This window comes from Aspergillus steynii (genome assembly GCF_002849105.1).
Source record: "Aspergillus steynii IBT 23096 chromosome Unknown P170scaffold_2, whole genome shotgun sequence".
Taxonomy (NCBI): Eukaryota; Fungi; Ascomycota; class Eurotiomycetes; order Eurotiales; family Aspergillaceae; genus Aspergillus; species Aspergillus steynii.
Genome location: NW_020194399.1, coordinates 102,112 through 120,090, shown reverse-complemented (window position 1 = coordinate 120,090; position 17,979 = coordinate 102,112). Strand labels below are relative to the sequence as shown.

The 17,979-nt window shown below is 54.0% G+C and overlaps 6 protein-coding genes across 6 annotated transcripts; 3 read left to right on the top strand and 3 right to left on the bottom strand.

The window, feature by feature from the left end:
• Positions 1-204: 204 nt before the first annotated feature.
• P170DRAFT_400309 (FAD-dependent oxidoreductase) lies at positions 205-1,809 on the bottom strand (the record flags this gene model as incomplete). The annotated part of the gene is made up of 4 exons (XM_024846317.1): positions 205-696; positions 752-1,119; positions 1,185-1,456; positions 1,511-1,809. The coding sequence occupies 4 exons, from the start codon at positions 1,807-1,809 to the stop codon at positions 205-207; spliced, it is 1,431 nt and encodes a 476-aa protein (XP_024706733.1).
• A 422-nt stretch (positions 1,810-2,231) lies between these two features.
• Positions 2,232-3,010, top strand: P170DRAFT_352196 (DUF3237 domain-containing protein; the record flags this gene model as incomplete). Its single annotated transcript, XM_024843911.1, has 5 exons — positions 2,232-2,313; positions 2,378-2,412; positions 2,477-2,613; positions 2,671-2,789; positions 2,853-3,010. The coding sequence occupies 5 exons, from the start codon at positions 2,232-2,234 to the stop codon at positions 3,008-3,010; spliced, it is 531 nt and encodes a 176-aa protein (XP_024706732.1).
• A 531-nt stretch (positions 3,011-3,541) lies between these two features.
• P170DRAFT_453171 (putative short chain type dehydrogenase) lies at positions 3,542-4,436 on the top strand. The gene is made up of 3 exons (XM_024851339.1): positions 3,542-3,820; positions 3,894-4,176; positions 4,229-4,436. The coding sequence occupies exons 1-3, from the start codon at positions 3,580-3,582 to the stop codon at positions 4,389-4,391; spliced, it is 687 nt and encodes a 228-aa protein (XP_024706731.1). The 5' UTR covers positions 3,542-3,579; the 3' UTR covers positions 4,392-4,436.
• A 425-nt stretch (positions 4,437-4,861) lies between these two features.
• Positions 4,862-7,017, bottom strand: P170DRAFT_506463 (putative dimethylaniline monooxygenase). Its single transcript, XM_024854393.1, has 4 exons — positions 6,831-7,017; positions 5,908-6,766; positions 5,213-5,855; positions 4,862-5,151 (listed from the first exon to the last, which is right to left on the bottom strand). Exons 1-4 carry the CDS (start codon positions 6,877-6,879, stop codon positions 4,903-4,905), a joined length of 1,800 nt encoding a protein of 599 aa, XP_024706730.1. The 5' UTR covers positions 6,880-7,017; the 3' UTR covers positions 4,862-4,902.
• Positions 7,018-7,682: 665 nt separating this feature from the next.
• Positions 7,683-8,994, bottom strand: P170DRAFT_433435 (uncharacterized protein). The gene is made up of 2 exons (XM_024848494.1): positions 8,531-8,994; positions 7,683-8,456 (listed from the first exon to the last, which is right to left on the bottom strand). Exons 1-2 carry the CDS (start codon positions 8,869-8,871, stop codon positions 7,697-7,699), a joined length of 1,101 nt encoding a protein of 366 aa, XP_024706729.1. The 5' UTR covers positions 8,872-8,994; the 3' UTR covers positions 7,683-7,696.
• Positions 8,995-9,425: 431 nt separating this feature from the next.
• P170DRAFT_375915 (type I polyketide synthase) lies at positions 9,426-16,918 on the top strand (the record flags this gene model as incomplete). Its single annotated transcript, XM_024845338.1, has 7 exons — positions 9,426-9,495; positions 9,555-10,497; positions 10,549-12,457; positions 12,509-15,406; positions 15,461-15,628; positions 15,683-15,829; positions 15,882-16,918. 7 exons carry the CDS (start codon positions 9,426-9,428, stop codon positions 16,764-16,766), a joined length of 7,020 nt encoding a protein of 2,339 aa, XP_024706728.1. The 3' UTR covers positions 16,767-16,918.
• Between the last annotated feature and the right edge of the window lie 1,061 nt (positions 16,919-17,979).

Below are 17,979 nucleotides of genomic sequence, written 5' to 3'. Positions count from 1 at the left end.
TTCGCCCTGTAATTCCGCTGTGGAACGTCGGCCAAGACGGTCTCTGCCAATGGCGAACAGTGAAGAATCCGCCTGTTGGCTCTAGCCCAATCCTCTTGACAAAGAAAATCATGATCTTCCTTCTCGTATTCAATCCAATCTAATTGATTCAAGGACGAAATACACCATGTCCCCCAGACAAACAGGATGACTGCACAAATGCGATCACAACTTGATACCAGAAAGATAGAAGAACGACAACCCAAATGACAGCAGAACAACCGGGATCTGAATCAAGCGTCTGAAGCTGCTCACCACCGCTTGGTGTGCCCCCAAAACCCGCTGTCCTTCGTCCTCCCACGCCACCGTTCCCTTACGAGCTGGAGATGTCGGAACGTAATCCAACTTGGCTGCTGCTTTGATCAGCTCTCCGGTCTTCTTTGCTGACGTCGTGTCTGGAAGGTACGGAATAACACGCGACATTGCCTTATAGTACAAGCTGTCCCAGGCTTGGAGCCGGGTGGCCTCCCCGGAGAAGTGGATGACCTTCTGCATGCGATCATATCGCAGCGTTTGGTACTCCTCGAGGATCGCCCCAAGCATCTTCTTGTCCGGTTTGCCGCTGGAATGGGCCTGGACGGCGCGATGCAAGAGGTTCGAGAGAACGACGACGCTCTCCATGCTGGCGTTGCCGCCGAGTCCAATGTTCGGTGTCATCTAGAAGTTTTCTTGTTAGTCAAGTCCAATTCGAAGATGACCGGTGTGCGATTACCTTGTGGACGGCATCTCCTGCAAGCACAATCCGACCGAAGTACATATGCTTGAACAGTCCCTCCTCGACGTTGACCAGGTCGCCTCGAACGCGAGACCGCCACAGCTCACCAAAGACCTGCGTGTCGGAGATCGGGCAATCAGCACACTCCGCAGCTCGCTTTTCGGCGTCCTGCGCGGTCCATCGGGGCGAGCTCGGCCAGTAGCGAGTCTCTTCGTTCTTGAAGAAGACAAACCAGAAGGTGTACTTCTTCTGACCGATCACCAGGAAGGACTTGCCGGGGTAGTGAGTGCAGGTCATGTTGCAGTTACTCATTCCTGGGACCGTAGGACTGAAGCCTGCAAGGGCCGTCCAGTCACAAATCAAAGCTAAACATTTGATATCTCAGTGTGCGGGCTATTGGTGGCCATGAATAAACGGATACAGAACGTACACTTCTTTTCCGCAGTGGTGATCAAGCCAGGGACAGCAGCATTGGCATTGCGCCACATTATGTTCCGGATGTTGCTGTGCACGCCATCGCAGCCCAAAACCAAGTCTCCCTCCTCGACACTACCATCGGCCAAGACGACCTTGACTCCCTTGTCGTGGTCAATGACATCGACCACGGCAGTTTCAGACCGAATCTTGGTCTTATCGGGGGTATTCTCGTAGAGGATTTCCAAGAACCGGCGTCGTTCGAGGACGGGAATAGGGTAGCCATGACTATCCAGAAGTTAGTTAAAGGTTTCGGTGATCAGTGGAGCAGCATAATTGTACTATGTCCTCGAGTAATGGAAGAAGTCACTGCTGAAGATGGTTCTCCCGTCCGGCAGGAGGTTCTGACTTTTGCCCAGCGAAACACACTCTGCCTCCACGTCGGCTAGACAGCCAATCTGCTCTAGAATCCGAGAGCCATGGGGGTAAATGCCAATACTAGCCCCCATGGGTGGAGCGACAAGGCCCTTTTCCAACACCACATAGTCAATGCCGGCCCGGTGGAGAGTATGGGCGGCTGTAAGACCTCCCACACCACCGCCAACGACGATGACGCGGAAGGGTCGCTCGGCAGAACCCATAGTCAAAGCTCTGTCGAGAGCTGATGATGTCAAGAAGGAAATTGAAGAGGGTAGAACAACTGGGAGAGTTGACACCTTGCGAGCTTGTCCTCTAATAGCGGCAACGACGTATCATTTGAATGAGTGGAAAGGCCTCCCACTCGCATTGTAAAGCCCTTGACAATCGACATGGATTAGTGTTGAGAAAGCACGGGGCAGTCGTCGGCGAACGACTCCGGGCTGAGGCTTACTCTGCATCTGACGCTCGGCTTCCGGTCCGACTCATACAAACTTGTCCGATGCCCGGACCGACCAGGTCATTTGGATCGTTAAGCTTGCCTTACCTGTGACATATGACAGTATAGGCGAAAAGATAAGAAGTTTGCCTCCTTGCCTTTGCAGCCATTCCCTTTCTCTGAGACCCATCAGATTATTCTATCAAAATGAGTCCCCCAATCATCAATTTCCCAACCCTCCAGCCCGCCATCGTGTGGAAGGTCAACGTGGGTGCTGGCCACCCTATTGGTAAGCTTTCACTGTTTTCGTTGGCAATTCATAAATGTACGGCCCGTGTTTAATATCTTGTTAGGGCCCCGTCAGAGCGGTGCAACTCTCATCCATTTTGTAAGCTCGTCTTTCAAGGTCCAGCACAATACGTAATTGGGCATCTAACCAGACCTCATAACAGGAAACACCCACTGGAACAGTCGAGACCGTTGAAGGGTTCGAGCCCAAGTTCAAAGCCAACGTTGTCTTTGGCGCCGACTGGCTTGAATTCGACCCAGACCAGAAGCATGCCCGCATTAACATGAAGGCGATCGCCAGGTATTACACTATGATGTTTATCTATACCACGACTGTCCTTCTAACCATGAGCTGTAGAACCGACGATGGCAAGGAAATCAGCTTTGGTTACACTGGCATCATTGACACGAACGAGGCCGTGCTCAAGATCTTCCACCAGCAACCCGACTCTGTTAGTGTGCCATTCGGATTCAGCAGTATGTTTCCCTCTGTCTATCTATAAGAATTTATGTCACTAATAATTTATTCCTACTGGAAAGCTGGAGCACATACCTTCCACAGCGGCGACCCTGAACTCCAGGAGTTGCAGAACTTTACGCTGATTGGCAACGGTCGGATGCTGGTCGACGAGCAAACCCGGGGTATTACGGTCGAGTCTCGTCTTTCGAAGGTGGTTCCGGCTACTGGCTTTGATTAGACAGGTGAATGCTGTCTGCTTTGATGATTATTCTTCGTAGAGCGAATATACAATGCCATCACGTGATGCACCGAGACCTAGCAGAATGAAGTTACTGGGCTTTTGAGAGTCTATTACCCTAAAGCGAATCGTAAGAGAACCGTAAAGCAACCGTTGCGTAAGGCTGGATAATATGCCAGAAATCATTAGACATCGAGGCCCGTGCGCTACATGGACATGGATATCGTATGTCTGGCCGTTGTTGACCAGCTGTACAAACCACATTCGGGGCTTAAGATATACATCACTCATTGGCAGATGAACTTCTATTAGGTCCGTTCATAAGATGGTCTGCTTTGGTCACAGAATGAGCAATCTGTCCAATAGCTGACCAGAAATCCTGATGATCCCCATCGGCGAAATTCGCCGACCCCTGCCATGGGCCCTCCGAGGACAAGCAGCTAAATCACTCCACCCCTCACGGTTGCAATTCGAGACGATCTATATATTATACCGTCCGTTCTTGCCTTTAACCACTCTTCCTGGCCACTCATTCTTTATCGCAACTCGCTTTCAAATCCACACACATCATGACTTTTAGCCCCATCCTCCTCATCCTGGGCGCCGGACCCAACGTTGCCAGTTCCACGGCGGCACTGTTCGCAGCTCAAGGCTACAAGATTGCCCTCGTGAGCCGTGGATTCTCCGCCTCCTTTGACTCTTCCTACACCCACATCAAAGCCGATCTGACAGTGCCGGGAACCGTCCACACGGCGTTTGAGGAAGTGAAGGCCAAGTTCGGCAACCCGCCTAATGTCGTCATCCACAATGGTGCATCGATAAGGCCCCCAGTCTATGATTCCAGCTGCGCTCACAGTAATGCCCTGCTAACGTAGAGTTTCAGCTTATCACGTCTTTCCTGCTGCCCCCGGAAACCCTTTGACTCTGAGCCAGCATGAATTGGAGCATGATCTGGCGGTCAATTTCACGTCGGCTTACTTGACTGCTCAGGAGGCTGTGAAGGGATTTGCTAGTCTTCCGGACGATGTCCCCAAGTCGTTCATCTACACAGCCAATGGGTTGAACTTGATGCCTCAGCCGCGGTTAGTCAGTTTGGGAGTCGGTAAAATTGCCATGGGCCATGTCATTGAGAATGCTGTGCTGGCCTTTAAAGGCAAGGGATATACGTGAGCAAGCAAATTCTTGTTTTTGACTTGGGGTTACTGATGCAAGGGTTAGATTTTACTACGGGGATGAGCGTCTCGACAATGGTGACTACGCTAGCGGTGCGATCAGTGGGCCCGCGCACGCCGAGCGATACTGGGAATTAAGTCAGGATCGCACGCAGCACGAGTGGATGGATACTTTCGTGGCTGGGAAAGGATACAAGAAATTCCACTAGACGTGTTCAATACATCCTTCTGTCTAGTATAGGAACAACATACGCACTTTCTTTCCCATTCCATTTCCTTCACTTACAAGGAAAATTTAAGCGAGGGCCGTAAATCAAAAATAGAAAACAAAATCGTGTACTAGTCAGATCCGGTCCGAGCCCCGAATCTCGTATTTCAACGATTAATCTGACATGCTTCAGCAGCCTTGGCCTTGCTAACGCTCGGACCGAGGCCGCAGGACTCAATCCCCGTCAGCGCCTACGAGCCTCTGGAGATCTCAGATGCTGGATCTGCCAAGTATCTCGGTAGTTTCGAGGAATTGGAAGTGGGGTCCCGCTATCGGAGGCCTGGCCTAAACGCTCTTACAGACTTCAAGACACAAGTGAAACAGATCAGTAGACCAACTCAATTCCGTTACCCAAATGTATAAGCCCGAGCCAGCCCAACTGCGGGCTATAATCAACGACAACAGATTGTGGTCCTAAGATAAATAAATATCACAAATAATAAACCCATCTATTACGCAATAATGACCTTGGTTAAAGCAATCAGAGAAACAATAAGGCTCAAGCCCACCCCCAACAACCGACTAACGAAACGAGACTGGATCTTCTTGGGCTTGCTGACTGAGTCGTTCAGTCTCTTTAGCATGTACTCATCGATGAAGCCGTTAAAGTCATCCGGTCGGTAGGGCGAGAATATCTCAGCCAGAACATTGGGTTTGCGGCGCGAGTTGATACCGAGGTCTTTACATAGCGTGTCGACGTACTATAATCCAGTAGAGTTAGCAGATCGCATTTCATGGTCTAGATATGAAGGGTAAGCATGCCGGAAGAAAGTCATAAAGCGAGTAAGGAAACTTCTGTCCCTGGCCCAAGTAACGCTTCTTCGTCCAGATATTCCACTCGGCGATCTCCTTGACCATGGTGTCATGATCAGGCAGTTCAATCTTGCCCAGCAAGTAGAGGATGGCCCAGAAAGACTGAACCTCGGCGACAAGAGGTGTCTGCACCGTGTGGATCTGGCCAAGAATGGCGAGCGATCGATCCCCCTTCTCGGCCAGCTTGATAGGGACTACGCGACGATACAATCTCCACTTTCTCTGCGGCTGCATGAGATTCTTGGGGTTTCGCACCACCGCCGACTTCGCTAGAAAAGGCAGCTTGCGATTGACCGCATCTTCGGCCTCCGCGTCGGACTTCACCCACGCAGGATCCACGGCTCCTTTCGCCGTCAGCACCGGCAGGCCCACTTCGTGCTTTGTGGCATTGTCGAACATCGCGAAGTGGTCGCCCCATCCGGTGCACATGAGGATGTAGTCAGATCTTACACTCTGGCCGGATTGGAGATGCAGCGTATTGCCCTTGATTTTATGCAGATCATCGCGGAGCACGGTGACGTCGCCATCGTGGATAGTGGACCAGAAGTCGTCCAGGGTGACTACACCAAGGCCGGAGTTGGCCCAGAAAATGCTATGACCGAATCAGAAACAAGTGTCGTGATAATCGGATTGGATGTACCTACCCCTTGCCGTCAATCTCCGGTCGTAGCTTGGAAACATGATCGCCTTTGTAGTATCCTGCATGCAAGTCGCTGAGAAATGCCACAGTGTCCCAGAATCGTCCAGTCACCCATCTCCCCACCGGGCTCTTCTGGAAGACAGAGTATAACAGGCCATCGGTATTGAAGATCGAGGGACTTAGACCCGTCATCAGTCGCGTGGACGCTACGCCAATGCTTGTCCAAAAACCCAGCAATTTAGACGGGAGAATGGCCAGAGGACCAGCGCCTCCAGGTCGAATCACCCAAGTCACTTTCTTCCCCATCGTCAGGAGAAGATAGACAGCATCGTATGCCGACTTGGCTGCTCCGACGACGACGACTTCCTTGATTTCGGGCCTCTTGATATCCTCGAACGATGCGCCCAGGTTCATCGAGTGGACGACTGGCACAGAGACATCCGTTTCGTCAAGAGACGGCATGTTCGGGATAGACGTCACGCCCGACGCGACCATTAGCTTCGCGGTCTCGACGATATCGCCGGAGTCTCGAAAGTGTAGTCGCCATCCGCCAGATATCCGTTCCGCCCGGCTGACAAATGTGTTGAACCGGATATAACGGAGAAGGTCATGGTCTTCAGCATAGCGCTGGAGATAGTTATGGATCATACGTCCGGTCACTTGTCGCTCTTTGGTCACGCCTTCGGCCGGCATGGGCGTGTCAGTGTAGTTGAACAGACCGAGGTTGACCTGGGCGACGAGATTCGGGTATAGTCTGTCTTCACTCCATACGCCGCCGACAGTGGAGTCGGAGTCGATGACGAGAAGGTTTGCGTTGGGACAGAGACGGAGGTATGTCCTGGCTGCAACGAGACCATACCATCCTAATGATTACCAACAAACATGATTAAGAGGCTATGCAGTTAGATCCAGAAGAGAATGACTCACCTGCCCCGATGATCGCGACATCAACTTTCTGGACTCCGACTGCTCCCATTCTGCGATGTGTTGTTTACGATAGAAGAGCCCTCAAGTCAACCTTCCCATGGGAAGATAAAAGACCAGCTCGTCTCAGACTCAGATGAGAGAGGACCAGCAGGTGAGAAATACAATGATTTTGCCGAAGGCTTGGGCGAAATATAGAGTAGACTCAAGGGGGAGTGCTAGTACTCAATGGCTCTCAACTCAAAATGTGGAAGAAAAGAGAGTTCTAACGTATATCGCTCACCTTTGCATGTGAGATGAGAACTGGGTTTCAATCCGACCTAATCCTCGGGATGGGCCCCGACTATCTCTGCATGAAGGATCCGAGGCCCTGTCAGATCTCTTCGCCGGTCCGAGAGATTCCAGCGGCCACTGCATACCGAGATAAGCCCGGGGTTGACTCCGAGCGCCGTGGCTGCTGAGATGAGACGAGAGGATGTCGATCTGTTCGTGTATGTTCTTGGCTTCTAGCTCTCGCGCGTTAGACTGGACCCATGGATAGGAATGCAGCATCGGGGAGGACTCCAGATGAAGAGATGAAGGGTCTCTAGGTTCCAAAAAGGCATTCTTCTTCTTGAGGGTTGTTGAAAGACTCAACTCGGGACCGCGGGCCTCCCACTGTGTTGGACCGTTTCATTTAGTTGCAACGAGACTTCGTAGAATACGCACTGATAGACAATAGACTACGGTTACGTCTATTTTAATGTAAATCTGAATCTACCATCGATTTATAACTGCTTTTACCCTATGAAACAATAGAAGTGAGACCTTAAACAAGTTATCAGGACAATAAAATCTCAACCTTCCGCACTTAAGAATAACCACCCACGTCACTGTTTAAACTTATTCAATGATCTCTTTGACAACTTCGCATCCTTCCTGTTTACTATAACGGTCCCCTCTCTCCAGAACAACGCCAGTGAGACAGCCGCTCCAGGTCCCAGGATCACCGACCCCAATACAAACAGCGCCGGTAGCACCACCAGGCGCGGCAGAGCTCCTGGTGTCACCAACCGTGCGACCAGAAGATATGCCCAAGACACACTTGCCAATGAGTATATGATCAGGTCATATTGCAGGAACAGCCACGGGCCGCTCGCCAGGAGAGCTGCAGCGTCCCGTGGTCCATCGACCAGATGGGGAATATACATCCGTGCAAAGCTCAGTCGCTCATCGGACGATGTGAGAACCGTCCACATGGTGTAGGTATGTCCGATTGTGCACGCCACCGCTGAGAGTAAAAGGGAGGCTTTCGTCCACCATACAGCCTTGCTTGCGTCTTCCGGTGACGAGAAGAGTTTTGTGAAACCTGCTTGGATCACTGCTACCCAGACAGGATCTGGTTGCCATGCTGCCAGAATGGACTGATGCGTGTGAGGTAGTCGAGGCAACCAGGTCGGCAGCATGCCTATGACTGCCGGAAGAACCGCGCCCAGAAGAAAGCTGAAAGGAAGTGCCTTTGCGGACGGAAGGGATACCGGACGAAGCGGTCCTTGTCGTGTGTTGAACCAACGGATATGGTAGAAGAAGTAAATGGGCCATGCAATAGCACCGCCGATAGCTTGCCAAAGCAGACCCCAAAGAACAGGTCTTAACGCGAGACTCGGGGTTAGCTGATCCCTTGTTTTCTTGACCAAAATTCCCGACCATTCAAGGAACCTTACTTTGCAACCGAATATGGCTTATCCTCAAGTCGGAGTCCTTCCACATACAACCAGACAAAGGCCAGCTGCAATGTGGAATACGCATCCACGAGGAAGTGCTGGTAGCCCGGGTGTGACCCGTTGGTTCCATAGTAGAAGAATGCAACCAAGACGGCAATAGGGAAGTCGAGCGGGAGAAAGCCAGTATAATTAGTGTGAAACGGGGTGCCATCTTGGAACTTGCCGTAGTAGGCTGTCAGAATGAGCTCCTTCACAGTCCCATTCCAGAGACTGGCTCCCCAGAGAAGAGCAGTGGCAACAACGCCGAGAAACAGAAACCAAACCCCGCTGACAGAGGCCATGGGGGATGAGAAAAGCACGTAAGCCGGGCAGCAGAAAGACTGAAAGGGCAAGAGGGGGTCACTGGCGACGGCGCAAGGGGGATTCAACGAGATATGAGAAACGATACAGACCACCGCCATAGAACACGACCAGAACGTTTCAGTTAACTACGCGGCGAGCCCCGCCGGTCTCGCCGTTTTGACCGAGCATGATGCAGCGTCTCGGAAGCAGGTTTGCAACGGTGGCGCGCCTAACAAATCTTGGACGCTGTCAAGGTTTCGCCAGTCTGACTTCTTCGGACCGACTGCACGCCCATTGAATCTGACCTCTCCGTCCGAGCAGCGGCGCGCTGCCGAAACCGTTCTAGTCAGGCATTTCGGGGCAGATAACGAATCGAATCCTGGCTCCGTATAGGGGAGCAGCACAAGGGCGAGCGCATCTTGATATAACCGTTCAAGACAGACGATGGCCTGATCTTTTGTTCCAGTGCACTCAGTCACTCCTGTCTCTACTCATCCAGTCTAGTGCTTCGAGTTTCGCCTACACGACTCCTTAAACCCCGCGGCTAATCAACATGCCTCACTTCGAAGAGACCAAGTCCGTGGAGGACACCGTCCTCGAGCCCATCGCCATCGTGGGAATGTGTAAGTCCCTCTTCTCGGTGGCTTCTCGTCATGATTCTCTAATCAAGCGGTTCACACAGCATGTCGTCTTCCCGGCGGTGTCGACTCATCATCCTCACTATGGGACCTCCTTGTCAACAAGAGCTCTGTCCAGACCCCTCGCGTCCCCGAGTCACGGTTCAACATCGATGCTTATCTGCATCCCAACCTGGAACGACCTGGAAGCTTCAACGTCGCTGGTGGATACTTCTTGGACAAACCTGTAGAGAGTTTCGATCCGACTTTCTTTAACATGACTCCTATCGAGGCGCGGTGGTTGGACCCTCAGCAGCGAAAGATGCTCGAAGTCACCTATGAGTGTCTGGAGTCGGCTGGTCTGACCATGGACAAGGTGGCTGGGTCTAACACGGCTGTGTTCGTCGGCAGCTTTACCAGTGACTACCAGCAGATGTCCACCCGCGAGCCTGACTTCCGCCATAACTATGCGGCCACAGGTGTTGACCCCGGGCTGATCAGCAACCGTATTGGAAACGTGTTCGACCTGAACGGTCCCAGCTTCACTATCAACACGGCCTGTTCATCCTCGATCTATGCCATTCACAACGCGTGCCATGCACTCCGTGGTCGGGACTGCTCTGCGGCGCTGGTTGGTGGTGTCAACCTGATTCTTACTGTTGACCAGCACATGAACACTGCGAAGCTGGGCATTCTCTCGCCAACCTCGACCTGCCATACCTTCGACGAGACGGCCGATGGGTATGGTCGTGCTGAGGGTGCGGGCGCCCTGTTTCTCAAGCGTTTGTCCGATGCTATTCGTGACGGCGATCCCATCCGCGGTGTCATCCGCTCCTCGGCCGTCAACACTAACGGTAAGGTCCCCGGTATGGGAATCACGCATCCCAGCAAGAAGGGCCAGGAGCGAGTGGTTCGAACCACGTACGAGAAGGCTCGCTTGGACCCGTCGAGAACTGCTTACCTAGAATGTCACGGTACTGGTACTCCTGTAGGAGACCCCATCGAGAGGTGAGTCCCGGTTCCTTCTGCAGAAAATTCCCGTACTAACTCCCCATCCAGTCACGCCGTATCCATGGCCATGAACGATACTCGGAGCAAGGACCGACCGCTTCTGATCGGTGCCATCAAGGCTAACATCGGGCACAGCGAGGCAGCCAGCGGTATTTTCGCCGTCATGAAAGCCGCCATGATGACCGAGGCTGCTGTCATTCCCGGAGTGTGCGGGTTGAAGAACCTCAACCCGGCGATTCAAGAGAAGGACTGGAACATCCGAGTCAACCGAGACACCATTGCCTGGCCGGAGGACTTCCCAGAGCGCCGTGCCAGTGTGTCATCCTTCGGTTACGGAGGTACGAATGGCCACGTTATCGTCGAAAGCATCGAGTCCCTTTACCCTCACTACCAGCACGGCAAGCCGAAGGACGAGGCTACTTACAACCACTCGGCCTCGCGACCCTTCCTTGTTGGTCTCTCCGCCCATGACAAGGCCACGCTGTCGCGCAACATCGTCGCCCATGCCAAGGTAGCCGATAAGTTCTACCTGGCCGATCTGGCCTACACGCTGTTGCAGCGACGCACGAAATTCCCCCACCGGGCATACACCATTGCATCCGAACAAACCATCGAGTCTGACTTTGCTCTGTCTTCATTTCAGCTCGGCGTTGCACCCAAGAATGCGCCGCAGCTGGGTTTCATCTTCACGGGACAGGGTGCGCAATGGGCTGGAATGGGGGCTGAGGCAATGAAGACATTCCCTTCGTTCTTGGCTACCATCCGCAGTCTCGATCTGGTCTTGCAGCAGCTCCCGTCAGCTCCCGCTTGGACTCTTGAAGGCGCGCTGTTGGAGCCTAAAGAGACTTCTCGAGTAAATGACGCCGAGATCTCCCAGCCTGTCTGCACGGCAGTCCAGATCGCCATCATTGACCTCTTGGCCGAGTGGAACATCAATCCCTCCGTCACCGTGGGCCACTCATCCGGTGAAATTGCCGCGGCCTACGCTGCAGGTCGTATTTCCTCTGCTGAGGCTATCGTCGCAGCATACCTTCGTGGGTTTGCCGTAACGCACCATGCGCCCATCGGTGCCATGCTGGCTGTTGGTCTGGGACGCGAAGCCGTCACTGACTACCTAAGACAGACTGAAGGGGACGTTGTCATCGCCTGTGAGAACTCCCCCGTCAGCGTGACTCTGAGTGGCACCATCAGCGGTGTTCAAGCGCTGGTCGCCCGCCTGCAGGCTGAGGGCATCTTCGCGCGCGAACTGAAGACCGGAAAAGCCTATCACTCGTGGCAGATGGATCCAGTGTCCAAGGTCTACGACGTCTTGCTGCAAGACGCCTACCACTCGCTGTCCCCCGATCTCCTGGAGGAACGCCGCCCCCGGGCCAGCTGGGTTTCATCGGTGACTGGAGAGGAGATCGAGGAAGATACCGTGCCGTTCACCTACTGGAGCCAAAACCTTCGTAGCCGCGTGCTCTTCGACTCTGCTGTTGCCACCCTTGGAAAGCTCGATGCTTTGAAGGACGTGACGGTGATGATTGAAGTCGGTCCCCATTCCGCTCTCAGCGGACCCTTCAAGCAGATCTGCAAGGAGAACCAGTTCGATCGTTTCACGTACGTGCCCTCGTTACTCCGTGGTCAGGACAGCGCTGTGCAGCTCTTGAAGACGGCCGGTGCTCTGTGGGCCCAGAATTACGCCGTCGACATTGACCGTGTCAACCGCGTCGAAGTTGCACAAGGGCTCAGCCTACTTAAGCCCCAGCGGCCTTTGGTGCTCACCGATCTCCCTCCTTACCAGTGGAACTACGATCAGACTTTCTGGGCCGAGCCCCGACCCAGCAACGAACTGCGCAGTCTGACCCATCTTCGTCATGATTTGCTGGGACGGAAAGTGCCAGGACTTTCAGACCGTTCTTTGGTCTGGCGGAATGTTTTGCGGGGACGCGATGTGCCCTGGCTGGCGCATCACAGAGTAGGTTTGCTCCTGGTCACTCGATGTAAATGTCATTTTAACGATAATTAGCTTGGCGGGTCCGATGTCTTCCCTGCGGCAGGACATCTGTCCCTTGCCTACGAGGCCATTCACCAAATTTGGGACCAGGAAGGTTTGACGCTGTCGAGCGTCACTTTCCGCGACGTCGCGATCAAGGTTGCCCTGGTGGTGCCCGAGACAGACGACGGCATTGAGATTCTGGTGCAACTCACAGCTTTGCAGCCTGGAAACGAGACCGGACAGTGGTACTCGTTCGCCGTACGCTCTTTCTCCAACGATCAGTGGAACGTTCATTGTGAGGGCAAGGTCGCTGCCAATTATAACCCCCAACCTTCGACCGCTGAGCACAGCCAGCACCCTGTTGACGTCTCTGAGCTGACCCGTCGTGTTCCCGGGCCTCGTTGGTACGAGGCATTCCACCGTGTCGGTTTTGAATATGGCCCCAGTTTCCAGCCGTTGAATGCCATCCGTACGAACCCAAACCTCCACCAAGCCGCCGCGCAAGTAGACATCAAGCAGGAGAGCGGACTGATTGTCGGTGAATCTCGATATCTACTGCACCCCTCGACCATTGACGGGTGTTTGCAGCTCATCATCATTTCCATCAACCGCGGTCGTCACCAGGAAATGCCACATGGTGTTGTGCCCATCAACATTGAGGAGTTGACGATCTGGTCCCCCGAGGGAGAGGGAGAAACAGTTGGAAGCGCTGTGGCTTGGACCGACGAGGTCAGCGGTCGTTATTTCAACACGCACACCAAGCTGTCGACTCCCAGTGGTAAGCCCATCTTAGACGTCAAGAGCCTCCGATGCGTTGCCTACGAGGCGGCGGTACCTCCCCAGGTCGGCGAGCCGCGAGCCCGCGAGCCATACATGCAGACCGTGTGGAAGCCCGACTTGTCGACGCTGACCACAAGCGAGGAGCTTTCATGGCTTTTGCCCTCTCCGCAGTCTGAAGCAGAGGCCACTGCCTTCTTCGTCGAACTGGCCGACCACAAGAAGCCGGTTAAGAGTGTCACATTCGCTGGTCGCCCGAGTGCGGAAGTGATTCACGCTGTGCAATCTCAGGTTCCCTTTGCCGACTCCATCACTGTCGTTGACTCCTCGGAGGAATATTTTGAGTCGATCAAGAGCAATCTGGGCCTGCCGAGTACGGCGTCGTGGCTGGCCACAACTGAGGTGCTGGCTCCAGCAGAGCTCCTCATTCTTGGACCTGGCACTGACCTTGCTGCATGGAAGTCCTTCGTGGCCGAAGACGGAAAAGCCCTTCTCGCCGTGGACAGCGCAAAGGCGTCTGAACTCAGAAGAGAGCTGTCACTTGCCGGTTTCACTAACCCCATTCTCGTGCCGGTTGGTAACAGCACGGTCTTGTATACTACCAACCCCAAGCCTTATCAGAACGGCCACGCACCTTCCGATGCGCCAGTGGCCATATTCCACCGTGGCGTCGAAACCGATACGCAAGCGACCGTCCTCAAGAACTTGTTGGCTGAGGGTCGCGGTGCTTTTGAAGCTGAAATTTTGTCTGAAGTCACCGCTCGCACAGAGGAGACTGCCAAATTCATCATCTACGACGCCGACGGTCTACTCTTGTCGGCGCTGAATGAAGATAGTTTCAATGCTCTCAAGACCATCCTTACCTCTGGTAAACCCGTCCTCTGGCTGACTGCGGGTATTGGAGAGGGTACCTCGCCTTCTGCCGCCATGGCCCAGGGCTTCTTGCGTGCCGTTCGATCAGAGCAAGCCACGGCCAAAATTTGCCTGCTGGATACCGACGTGGCCACCAGTGCGACTGTGCTCAAGATTGCGGTTGAACAAGGTCTCGAGCACATTGAGACCAAAGACTCGGGTGAAGACACCGAATATTGGCTGCACAATAACACCTTCCACGTACCTCGCGTCGTTCCCAACGGCCCTCTCAACGACCGTTTCGCGGCCTCTCAGCAGCCCGTGCAAGAGCAACCGCTGCAGCCTCTCCGGGCGTTGGATGGGTCCATTGTCGAGGGCTCCTTGGTCTTCCACTCCAAGGGCCTGGTTGGTCCTAAAGCAAATGAGGTGCAACTGCAGGTCGAGACCTCGGAATTAGAGAAGAGTGACATCCAATCCACTGCTCCTGCCGGTCCTCGCATCGTCACAGGCACCATTGCCGCAGCGGGTCAGGATCTAGACGCGGGTCTCGTGAACCAGAAGGCTGTGGCATATGCGACCAGTTCATTGTCGACTCTTGCGACCGTTCCCATTAATCAAGCCGCCATTTATGCTGACTTTGACGGTGCCGAGCTAGCTGCAACGCTTCCCAGTTTGCTGCCAGCCGTCCTGGCCGTTCTGCAGACGGGACGCGTGCAAGCCCACGACCACGTCCTATTGCTTCCCAGTCCTCTTCCATTTGTCCAGAGCATTGTCGGTCTGCAGATTGCTTTCGGCTTCCAGTTGGACATTCTCGCCGCCAGCGACAAGGAGAGAGAGCAGATTCTGCACGAGATTCCGTCGTCCGCGAATGTGAACATCCTCGTGTCTGGTGCTCAGCCATTGCACCGCCTGCACCCGGAAAGTGGCTCGAAACCGACCGTGATTATTGCGAACGACTTCTCCACTCAGACCCAAGAGGCCTGGCGACTCATTGCCCCACTGGGACGACTTATGATTGCCTCTGGCACTGTGGAAGATACTCCGGACGTCCTTCCGTTCAGCCGCGGCGCGACTTTCTTGCCCGTCAGCGTCGACACGCTGTACAAGAAGGACCAGAAAAGACTGGGCGATCTTCTGAATCAGACCCTTGATCTTCTCCGCCAGTACCCGGATCTCGTGCAGAAGGCCAAGGTTGTCGATGTGACCGCGCTGAGCGACATTCCCAGCGTCCAGGAGAAATTGGCCTCTCCTACAGCTACAGTTCTACAATACAGGTATGGAGAGGAAGTGGTTGTAAAGGTGAATGCCGTATACTTCCATTGCTCAATCCGGATACTAACTTGCCTTCTCTAGATCCAACCCGAAGCGGAGAAGTTCCAGTTCTCAGCCGATGCGACATACCTCCTGGTGGGATGTCTGGGTGGTCTGGGACGCAGCTTGACCAGCTGGATGATGGACCGTGGAGCTCGAGACTTTGTCTTCCTGTCTCGATCTGGCACAGACAAGGCCGAGGCTGCCGCCGTACGTGGCGAACTGCATTTCTTTCTTGATATATCCGCTAACAGTTCTCCGTAGCTTGTGGAATCAATCCAAGCCGCGGGCGCAGTCGCCGACGTGTTCCGTGCCGACGCATCCAACGAACAGGACGTTGCTCGCGTCGTCGAGAGTGTCACAGCCCGCCGTCCCATCCGCGGTGTCGTGCACGCAGCCATGGTTCTCCAGGTAAGAGCGACCAATATATCTTCTACGTGAGTATGTGCTGACTGTCTTCCAGGATGGTATCTTCGACGGCATGAGCTTCCAGCAGTTCCAGGCCGCGATCATCCCGAAGAAGAACGGCGCTGAGACCTTGCACCGAGTGATCCAGTCGGCTCAGCTGGAGCTGGACTTTTTCGTCATGACCAGCTCCATCTCCGCCACTCTGGGTAACCCGGGCCAGGCCAACTACAGCGCTGGTAACAGCTACCTGGACGGCATTGCCTGGCAGCGCAACCGCCACCATCTCCCGGCCACCTCGCTCATCCTGCCCATGATCCTCGACGTGGGTGTGGTCGCGGATAACGAGAACATCGAGCTCGCCCTGACGCGTAAAGCGATGTACGGTATCGACGAGCAGGAGATGCTTCGCGGCTTCGAGACCGCCATGTCCGTTCCCGCGCCGTCCAGTACCAAGCCCGCCACGATCGGAAACTCCCAAATCATCCTGGGTCTGGAACCCGCGTATCTGGCCGCCGCCATCGCCGCGTCCGACTCGAGCGACGAGGCCTACTGGCTTCCCGACGCGCGTCTGCGCGGTGTCCGCGCGGCCGTCGAGTCGGTGGCTGAGGATTCTCTGGCCGGCAGTAATGGCGGTGATAGCGATTTGGCCAGCACATTGAAGGCGGCACGCGCGGAAGGGGTGGATGCGGTGCTGCAGGCGATCGGAACGGCGGTCATGGACAAGCTGTCGCGGATGCTGCTGGTGAGCCTTGAGCAGTTCGAGTTTGACGGCGGATCGGTGGCCAGCTACGGCATCGACAGTATGATCGGAGCGGAGTTGCGCAACTGGCTGTTCAAGCAGTTTGGGTTGGATCTCTCGTTCCAGCTCTTGTTGGCATCGACAATGACCGTGAAGGCGCTGTCGACTGCCATTGCAGAGAGCATGGGATTGCTGGAGTAGACGGGATATGATGATGGTTTCTTTTTTCTAGAATGCATGTTTGGGTTCTTCGTTGCTGGTGTTAGTATTCGGAAATAGATTGAGATGCAATATGACCTGGTTCAACTCTTGCATGGATGGCCGATGGTTCCCTCTGTTGATGGTTGGATGGGCGAAGGGGGATGGTGGAGAGACTACGCAATAATCCCAGAAGGGACAGTCCATGGGTTTGTCATGTTTGCATGCCGTCCCGTTCACGCCTGCAGTCTCAGGCCATCAACGGAGGACGGAATATCAGATTACCCCTTGACAGTCAGCTGACGGCGACCGTCCGCCTGGCCGCCTTGGGCTGCCACCTTCCAGAAGGGGCTAGATCCCGCCTCCCGTCCGCCGGGCCTTTCTTCTAGACTACAGAAATCGAATGCATCTCTACTACTGCATACAACCTGTAGGCCTCGGCCTCGCCGGAGAAACCAGCCAATAGTCTTCTGTATCTATAATCTACTTCATGAAGTAGCCGAGGATCTTCCGAGCCGGGCCGCAGTCGCTTTGCCGGAGTTTTGCATTGAGGTATGTCTCTGGCAGGAGGGCGCATTCCAGTGCAGCGGGCTATAAGACAGTATAAACAGGGATCTTGGTCGATATCGGGCCCAGCCTTCCCATAGTATACCTATGCAATGCTGTGTGCACCTTAGAGGCCTAATTCTCGCCGATCCTGGACCACGCGGATCGGGTTTCCAGGCGTGGACGGTACTTTTAACACGGACGATAAGCATGAGATCCCAGTCTGTCTGCGATTTACTTGACTTGGTCAATGCCATGTAGATGTGCTCGGCTTGGCTGATCCTCTAGTTTCCAGTAACACAATTATCATTCTTGGTTTTGGTTGTTGCTCAGTTGGGATTTCTTCAGTAGCTCTCCATGTGGGCAAAACAAATATATATAGTGGTAGCCCGGTTTACTATGGATGGAAGTCCGCTGCTAGTAGGTCTACCACCTTGCGTGACGTACCTCCATAATAAAAGCAAAATAATAATAAGGACAATAAGATTAATAACAGCAATAATAATGAGAGGCTATGGCCAAATAGACCAAACTCCGGGTGCTCCATCTGTACCATCAAAGATCGCCGAAATCTCGGGCGATCGACGGCCGGAGGGTTGTTTGTCCTGTTTGTCCTGTTTGGCCGGGGGTGGTTTGCATCGGGCAATCCAGTGGCGTCCTACGCAGTACT